The sequence below is a fragment of the Sus scrofa genome, chromosome 4, assembly GCF_054392235.1.
Source record: "Sus scrofa isolate SSC_HxYL_T2T_F1_AM1 chromosome 4, Sscrofa_HxYL_maternal_Yorkshire_Landrace_v2.0, whole genome shotgun sequence".
NCBI lineage: Eukaryota > Metazoa > Chordata > Mammalia > Artiodactyla > Suidae > Sus > Sus scrofa.
In genome coordinates, this window is record NC_139386.1 from 1534399 (window position 1) to 1543897 (window position 9499).

The 9499-nt window shown below is 65.7% G+C and overlaps 1 protein-coding gene across 1 annotated transcript; it reads left to right on the forward strand.

Moving 5' to 3' along the window:
- Window positions 1-395: 395 nt before the first annotated feature.
- On the forward strand, window positions 396-4610 carry LOC110260198 (ly6/PLAUR domain-containing protein 2). The gene is made up of 3 exons (XM_021088776.2): window positions 396-568; window positions 1689-1808; window positions 2244-4610. Exons 1-3 carry the CDS (start codon window positions 511-513, stop codon window positions 2447-2449), a joined length of 384 nt encoding a protein of 127 aa, XP_020944435.1. The 5' UTR covers window positions 396-510; the 3' UTR covers window positions 2450-4610.
- Window positions 4611-9499: the final 4889 nt, after the last annotated feature.

The window sequence follows — 9499 nt, forward strand, 5'->3', positions numbered from 1 at the left end:
TGGGCAACGGGGAGGACTTGAGCCCAGAGCCGCTAGACCAGGAATCTGCCCCGAGGCAGGAGTGGGGACCCCAGGCAGGAGGGGTGCCTGACAGAGGCGGGAGTCAGGGTGCAGGAGAGCCCCCAGCCCTGCCGCTCCCTCCCAGGTAGCCGGGTGCTTCCCGAGGCTGGAGGCTGGGGAGGCGGGGGAGAAGGCAGAAAGCCCCCTCGGAGGGAGTTTCAGAGGCGGGCAAGGACCCCACCCTAAGAGTGGGGTCACGAGGGTTCGAGAGGGGCGCGGGGAGGCGGCGCAGGAATGAAGAAGGGGCGGGGAGGGTGGGAGGAGCCCCACGGGGCCGGGGCGGGGCCGGGGCGGGGCCGGGGGCGGGGGGCGGTCCCTGCACGTCTGCGGCCCGCGGGGAAAGCCGATCCCGCTAATCTGCTCGGCTGACCGGTTGGGCAGCTGCACCGGCTGTTCACCTTCCCGGCCAGGCACGCCCAGGACCAGCGCGAGCTGTGCGAGGACCAGAGCATGTGGGGGACGCGGCTGGCGCTGCTGGCGCTGGTGCTGGCTGCCCGCTGGGAGCTCGGTGAGGGGAAGGGGGCAGTGCCTGGGGTGGGACGGAGGGAGAGAGCAGGAAGCCGAGACGTGGCCTAAGAAGGAAGAGAAGCGAATGGAGCGGGCCGGGCACGGGGGGCACTGGGGGCAGAACTCGCGGCCCATGTCAGGGTGAGGAGGGGTGTGGCGGGAAGGGGCCTCTCCTCAGGGCTGAGGCTGGCAGAGTGGCTGGTGGCCCAGGTGCTGGGCGCAGTCTGGGGAAGGGCCCCTCATCCGGGGGCGTGGGTGCTAGGGAAGGATTTTCCGCAGGGGCGGGTGGGCTCGGTCCATCAGTCTCCCGGTTCCCCACCGTGGGGTGGGCGCAGGTCTCAGGAGGTGCCTTGGGGACACCAGGGAGGCACGGGGGTTGGGACAGCAGGAGATGGAGAAGGAGGAAGCAAACACAGACATACTAGGGGACTTGGGGTTTGAGAGAGGTCCTAGGCCCCTGCAGCCCCACACCCGACCAGAAAAGGGATGGGTGGAGCAGACCCAGCCAGATGGTTCTGCCCATTTGCCGGAGGGGGAAACTGAGGTCATCCGAAGAGACACTGCAACACTCCGCGGGGTGGAGGGGCCTGCGCCTCACTGTACGCCTAGGCTGCCGTGGTGGGGTGAGGCACTGGAGCTGGAGCAGCCTGGTTGCCCCTCACCCCCCAGCTGGGCCCTGACCTGCCCGGTCCCCACTGGATTGTGGCTCTTAAACCGTCCCTTGTTAGGCCGGCGCCAGCAGGCACAGCAGGCCCAGCCTGGCTGGCCCACCAGGTACGCTCCCCAGTTCCTTGCTGGATCCCCGATCCCCACTGCAGCCCTTTGGGTCCTGCATTATTCTGATGAGGAGCCCAAGAAGTGACCTGCCACATGGAGTGCCTCCCCAGCCCTCTAAAGCTGCTTCACCCCTGCTTTGAACTTGGCCGGCAGGCCGAGCCCACCCCCACCCCCTCTGGGGCACACTCTGCCTCAGGACACTGGCTCGCAGCTCTCTTCCTGAGTTTGGGCCAGTGGACGACTGGACCCCGGGTGGCACTGTCCCCCCAAACCTGGGCCTTTGGGTTGGAGGACTTGGGAGGGACAGGGCCTGCCTGACCCGTCCCTCATCGCCCCTTCCCCAGTGGTGGCCCTGCAATGCTACACCTGTCACGAGCCCACCAGTGTGTCCAGCTGTGTCACCACCGCCACCTGCAGCTCCAACGAAACCATGTGCAAAACCACACTCTACTCCCTGGAGATCGGTCAGTGGGCAGGGGGGGCCCCGGGGTCCCAGGGTCAGAGCTGCCTCCAGCCCTTCTAGAGCTGGCCAGCCCAGGCGCCCAGTGCCAGAGAGCAGCCACCACCTTAATCATGTCCCCAGAGGGCTCTTGGTCCAAGCAGCCAGGCCGCCCGCCACGCCTCCCTCCTTCCCGCCTTCTGTGGCGGGAACTCCCTTCACCCTTGCTTGGGAGTCACTGGGGAGGGAGTTGCCTCAGCCCATGGGGCACCCTGAGCAAGTCACTGCGTGTCCCTGGGTCTCGGCCAGGGGTGGTGGAAGGAAAGGGCCTTGGCATGAAGGGACTGAGACCTGGGCAGCGACCCCAGAGTGGGTGCTGTGCCAGGCGGATGGGCAGGACTTGGAGGCCGCGGAGGACAGGGTCTCAGGCCAGCCTGACGGCGGTGCCCCCTGCCCCCAGTGTACCCCTTTCTGGGGGACTCCACGGTGACCAAGTCCTGTGCCAGCAAGTGCGTGCCCTCGGACGTGGATGGCATCGGCTTGACCCGGCCCGTGTCCTGCTGCAACACTGACCTGTGCAACGTGGATGGGGCATCTGCCCTGGGCAGCCCCCGCGGCCTGGCCACCACCCTCCTGCTCAGCCTCCTCATCATCCTGCAACTCTAGAGCCCCCCCCCCCCCCCCGCCGCCCAGCCCCCAGTGCCTCGGAAGAATCGCAGCCCCTCCTGCACCAGGCCTCCTGAATCTCTTTTCTTGGAGCGGACCTGTCCGCTGGGCAGGGGAGCACCGCCCGCTACGTTGCTGGCTCTGTCAGCCTAGGCCCTGTCCCCCTTGGGCCTCTCGGTCCTTCCATCTGTGTCCCAAGGCCTCTGCCCACCCCAGCCCCCCGGGCTCTCTTGGGAGCTGCCTCCCCCGTGCCCACATTGCTGCCCTGTCTGTCCGTGTGCCCTCCATCTCCCTGTGACATGGTAAGCAGAGACGGTCACTGGTCCTGGGACACTGGGCAGGTCCCTGCTCACCTGGCCTTGGCGGGTCTGGGTGCCTGATCAGGCAGGGCAGGGAGTCGGGTATCATGGGCAGGGGAGCTCCACGGCCACAAGGACTAGGTCAGGGGTGGCTTCTTGGAGGGGGCACCAGGGTAGCCCCTGAACGACAGGGAGACTGGGTGGGTAGAAGAGGCAGCCCAGGCGGAAGGTAAGTCCAGGGGGCCCAAGAGTGGCCGAGGGTCTGGGGTTACTCCATGAAGCGCCCCACAGCTCACTGGCCTGGCCCCTGAACAAGGCTTTACACGTGGCTGGTCCCCTGCGTTGTGTGGCAGAGGGTGCTGAGAGGAGGCTGGCAGGCGGGCTGGCCCTTCTGCAGTGCCCCCCCTCCCAGAAAGCCCTGGCCCCACCCTCACCAAGCCCCATGCCCTGGTGTGCAGGGCAGCCCAAGCTCCAGTGCAGAGGGGACTTTGGCTTCACCTTGGCCTTGGGCCAGCACCAAAGCCTCCAGACCATCTCCCAGAGGGCCACCTGCCCGACAGGCCTCTCCCACCTTCCCCCACCCGAAACATGCACCTGTCTCAGAAGCACTCGGGACAGGCCGGCGCCTGAAAAAGGATGGACCCGGGGGCAGGAGGCGAGCCCTGCTCACCCCGGTTCCTGCCCTCCTCTCAGCCTGTCCCTGCCCCTCCCTGCTCTCCTAGGTCCTGGGGTGAGGGGGCCTCCTGGGCTCTGCAAGGGGCCCCCAGCGCCTCCAGCTGAGCTGAGACGGGTCCACACAGCCTTTCTTCTGCACCACAGGGCACCCCAGCCCACAACCCTGAGTCCAGAGACCCCCCCCCCAATCAGCCAACCCCTCTTCAAGGAGCTCCTGCTCCCGGATGGAGGGCGGTGGTGGCCAGGACCCAAAGCAGGGCTGTCCTGGGTGAGGGACTCCCGCCTGTGCGAGAAGAGACTGGAGCCTAGGATTCCCCCTGCTCCTTGGGCCCCAGGAGCTCCACCCTCTGCTTCCTGTGGGCAGGACTCTTGTCCGAGCCAGCTCCCAGGGGGCTGGACCCTCACAGAGACCCTGTGCGGCTCTCTGAGCAGACCCTGGAATGGCAGGTCACCGGGGGCCAGAATGTTCAAACACTGTCTTGGAGGCCACACTTGGGGCTGTGACTCTGAGCCTTGACCTTTGGGAGGGAAGACTGCCCTCAGTTGTCCATCACAGCCCTCAGCTGGCCCTGTTCCCACAGAAGCAGGGAGACAGGGCTTGCCTGGCCTCAGACTCAGGAAACACAGACACACACAGACAGACACACACACATGAACACACGGCTGTACGGAGACACATGGGGAGGCTGGATGCCACCCCCACCCCAGCTACCACCCCACCTGCAGTGCCCTCCCTGCCATCCTAAACCTCCAACGTCATCCGGCTCCTCAAAGCTGGGCCAGGGCCCTGCCCAGGCAGCCTCCCCCGACGGCATGTGGGATTCCCATCCCGAGCCAGGACCGGCCTGTTCTGGGCACGCCCGCCCCACCGCTGCTCCGTCCCGCCTCCTGTGGACACACCCTCACCAGCCACCCTCAGGCTTAATCACCCTCTGCCCAGCCCTCACGGAAAAGGGGCTCAGGGTAGCTTGTGCACAGACGGTCCCGCAGGAGACAGGGGGAGCAAGCCCCACTCAACCCATCAGGCTCTAGGCCAGACACTTCCAGCTCTTCTCGAAACACCCTGGGTGCGTTGGGGGACCAAGCCCCAGAGAAGAGCCTCCCCTGCTGCGCCCGCCTGACTGCTTGATATGCGGTAACCAGTGTCTCTCCCTTGGCAAACATGACTTGCCTTTGTTTCCTTGCAATCATCTCTCATCCATGAGGCCGGGTCCCTTGTGCCTGGAAATAGCCCAGCGTCCCCAGTCCCAGCACACAAACAGAAATCCAATCCAGAGGGAGAGTCACCCTGAGGCCACACGTGGAGACGGCAGCAAAGCCAAGACCAAAACCCAGGCCTCCTGGGTGCCCTCCCCAAGCTCCCCCAACCCTGTCGTCCTGCCTTGAGATTGGGGTGCAGCTCTCTACCCAAGAGCAGGGTCCACCCACTCTCCACACTGCATACCTTTCACCCATCGCCCGCCCATCCATCCATCCCTCCATCCACTCATCTGCCATCCACCCCCCTTCCAAGCAGCCGTCCACTCATGCGCACTCCATCCAGTCACTCCTCCCTTGGCCCACCCACCCTCTCAAATGTTACCCACCCACCCACCCACCCACACCCATCCACCCACCCACCACCTACCATCCATCCACCAATCCACCCACACCCATCTATCCACCCACCATCCACCCACCCACCATCCATCCAGCCACCATCCATCCATCCATCCATCCACCCACCCATCAACCTACCATCCATCCACCCACCCACCTACCATCCATCCACCCACCATCCATTCAGCCACCATGCATCCATCCATCCATCCACCCACCCACCCACCATCCACCCACCAATCCACCCATCCATCCATCCACCCACCCACCCACCTACCATCCATCCACCAATCCACCCACACCCATCCATCCACCCACCCTCCATCCATCCACCCATCCTTCCATCCATCAACCCACCCATCCATCCACCCACCCACCATCCATCCATCCACCCACCCACCCACCCACCATCCATCCACCCACCCACCCACCCACCATCCATCCACCCACCCACCCACCTACCATCCATCCACCAATCCACCCACACCCATCCATCCATCCACCCTCCATCCATCCAACCAACCATATAACCACTTGCTGAGCCCTCAGAGAGAGAAGCCAGAGAACCTGGGATACCAGATCTGGATGAGAAGGACCTGGACTGGGCCTTCTAGAACAGGGGAGCCTGGAGGTTAGGGTGGGAGACCAGAGAGGCTGCCCCACTGAGGCAGAGCCCGGGCGAAGGCATGGACAAGAAGATGTGGGGTGGGAGGTGGACAGTGCAGATCAGAGACTGTCAGGCCAGGACTGGAAGCTGCACAGATCCCTGCTGCCTGGGCCCAGAACCAGGAAGCTCAGGCTTGATCCAAAGGCCATGTGTAGGAAGGGGTCGGCAGCCACGAGAGGACGGGCCCAGGACCCCATACTCAACAGCCCAAAAGGAGCGTGGTGGGCTCACCCCCTCCCCAGAACTTCTCTGCACCTGGCCTGACACCTCACCTCTGGACTCCTGCTCCGGTGGGTCCCTGGGTCAGGTGTATACCAGGCAGGGGACGTCCGAGTGTGGAGATGGCCTTGGCCCTGGTCAGGCCTGCTGTTCCCGTGTAGCCTCCCCACGCGGCTGCAGGGAGAGCCCAGGCGGCTCTGGCAGGGTGCTTCCCGCCGAGGGCCCCTGCGTGCTGTGGCGCCTGCACATCCTCCTGCCAGCTGCCTCCAGCTTCCGCCTGGTGCCACCCTACTGACTCATGCACCGCTTCTGCCCCCCTACTACCTGAAGCGGGGGCCCGAGGGCCGGGTATAAATCCCCAGCAGAGGCGGGCACAGGCTGCTGCCCTCCAGGCTCCCAAGCAGGAGGTATGGCGTCTCCCAGGGCCCTGCCGCTGCTGCTCACAGCAGCCCTGAGTGCACGCGCGGGTGAGCGGGGCTGGCTGGCGAGGGGCCCCGAGTGGGGAGGGAGCTTTGGGGGGCTCGGCCGGGCTCACCTCTCTCACCCTAAATGACCAGGCTTCACCTGGGACCAGGTCGCGGCCCGTTCTCCAGGCAGGGAAACTGAGGCCCTGGCGGGAGAGGCCCCGTTCAAGTTTGGAGCCCTGGGCTTGGAGGGGCTCAGCAAGACAGCCCGCTTCCCCCTGAGGGACGGGAGGGGATGCGCCCAGGGGGGCTGCGGGGGACGGCCCAGGGGCCCGGCCATCCCAGCCCTTCCTCCTGCCTCCAGGTGGGCCTCAAGCTCAGGTGGGGAGGGTCTGTCCCCACCCGTCCCCCAGGTGAGGGCTTCAGGTGCCTCACACGGGAGCAGCGGCCCAGGCCCATCTCCTTGCACAAGAACTGCAGGCCTGCGAGACCGCGCTGGGGGCAGTGGAGTCAGGTGAGGCTTGGGCTCATCGGAGCTGCATCAGCCTCAGGCTCCGGCTCCCATCTCAGGGCAACACTGCAGACCCCGAGAGGGGGTGGGGCGGGGGGGCTTCCCAGGCGCACGGGGTCTCGGGGTAACCAGGGATGCGGCAAGAAGGGCCCGGCCAAGTGCCCAGGGACAACCGGGGAAGGCGCTGGGCAGCGGGGAGCGTGCTCTGACACTTGCCCTCCCTGGCGGAGGGCCCCTTCAACCAGAGCCCCGTGGTGACCCATTCCTGCTCCAGCTCCGGCGAGGCCACCGACCCCAACAGCACTGGGGCTGCCCACCCCGCCTACTGCTGCTTCCGTGACTTCTGCAGCCCCACGGGGGCCGCCAGGCTCAGCGCCAGAGCCCTGGCCACTCTGGGGCCCATACTCCTAGGCCACCTCTTCCTCTGAAGGGCCTGGCACTGGCGGCGGGCACACCTCCACAGCCCGGGCTCACTGGACCTCAGGTTATTCCCAGGACTCGGGCAGAGAACCGCACTGGACGCTCTCTGCACCCCACCCCCGTACCTGCAGAAAATAAATCAGTGGAGGCTGGAGATGACCCCTTTCCTTCCGGGGCTGAGACCACAGAACCGCCTTCAGGCAGCTGGGCGGAACTGGTGGTGTTCTGGCTCCTTTGTTCTCACCCAGGCCGTTCTGAACCGTTTCAGATGGGAAAACAGAGGCTTAGGCAAAGACATGAATCAGGACCCAGTCTCCCAGCATCTCAGACCAGGACCAGCTCCCCAACCCAAGGAAAACCTGCCTCCATTCCCAGAATATTCCCTGACACCCGTAGGCGTCATCCCTGCCCTCCCACCAGGGTGGGAAGGAAGCTGCCGTTGGAATCATTTTTTCCATCCAGCCCGGGCTGCTGCCACAGCAAGAAGAGGCTGGAGAAGGGCTCGTGGAGCTCAGCCAGCCTGCCCGCCGGGGCTGCACCTGGGCCCATGCGACAGCTGAGAGCAGAGACTGTGCACAGAATCTCAGGCTGGGCCAGCTCACCCCAGATGTCCAGGGCTGGCTCAGGGCTCCCAGTGGGCACAGTGTCCTCAGGGACTGACCACCCCGGGAGCTCAGTGTCTTGAGGCTCCAGGAGACCCAGCCTCAGGCTCCTGGTCCCCCGTCTCATGGCACACAGCTGTCCTGGCTGGGACCCCGCTCCAGCCCTGTCGTTGGCAGGCAGAAGCAGGAGCCAGGTTGGCCAAAGGGTGTCACTGCTCATGCTGTCATCAGGCCCCCTGGACTGGGCAATTTGCACCTTCCGCAGGATGGCCAGCCTTCCAGACCGCCCCTGCGGGGCCCTGTATTTGGAGGCCCGGGGCTAAGGCGACCGCCTCACTTCAGGGGCTTGGCAAAGGACATCACCACCCCTCAGTCTCACCAGCAGAGCAACAGGGAGGGCACCTCTGGGCTCTTCGGGGGTGCAAAGTGGGTGAGTGCCACCCAAGAAGGTGTCGGCAGGGCCAGCAGAGGGCACAAGCCCCTTGCCCCCCCCACCCCCCGGGCACCCGGGTCATGGGTCCTCCCCTGCTGGCACCCCCACCATGAGCTCGGCAAGGTGGCCTGAGAACGCCCACTGGCCAGCGCTCCCTGAGGGAGCTGGAGAGGCCACGGGGGCCTCGGGAGTGGCCACAGCGGGGATGGGGGACGGGGGCCGCTCACACCGTCTGTGAGCACGTGGGGCCTTAGAAGCAAGGAGGTGGCGCCAGATGGCCCCCCACCCCCTCCAGTCATGGGGAGCTGGTGGGTGGCAAAGAACTGCAAAGGGAGGGGAGATGCCCGCCGAGGGTCCCCAGGGGCTACTCACCCCCCCACCACCACTGGTAAAGAGGCCACCCTCGTCCATCACCTGAACATCAAATGCGGGACACAGATGGGTGTGGAACGTGCCACTGCCCACACCCCAAGAAGCTCCGGCTCCCGACGGCAGCCCACAGGCAGGTGACAGGCAGAGAAGTCACCTGGGGAGCATCGGCCTCACCTGGGACATGCCAGACGGCTCCTGGACAGTAGGGACTGGGGAGCCCCGTCAGCCTCAGCGGCGGAGTGGGGGATACGTGGCCAGAGAGGGGACCCAGGCCTGGCTGGTCCCTGGGGTCAGAGTGGGTCCTGCCAGGACCCTCTGCAGATGCACTTCCATCCTGGCCCTGACCTGCGCCCTCTGTGCGCGGCCCGCCCTCCAACCGCCGTTCAAGAGAGGCCCTTCCCCTGCCCCAGCAGCGGGGTGTCTCCCTGAAGTGGACAGAGAAGTCCCCGTGCCCCTGGCACACAGCCAGCCCAGATGCCCTCACTGCCTCACAGCCGTTCTCTCTCTCTCTCTCTCTCTCACACACACACACACACACACACACACACACACACACGGTGCCCAGTGGGCAGACCACACCAGGGGCCCTTGTCCAGCCTCCCCAGCCCCCACCCTGCTCCACAGGCCCAGGCAGCACCACCAGTGGGGCTGAGACACCTGTGCACACCCTTCGCTGTAGCCCCACCTGGGACTCTGTCCTGACGACACGCAGCTCAGACACCTGCTGTGAACCCCCAACGCCCCCAGCCCAGCCCCAAGTTGCCGAGCAAACGCCTCTCACAGGAAGAGGACGCATCTTCTGTGCACATGCCACGTGCCTCCACGTAGCCACCAGCTCAGAAAAGGTGC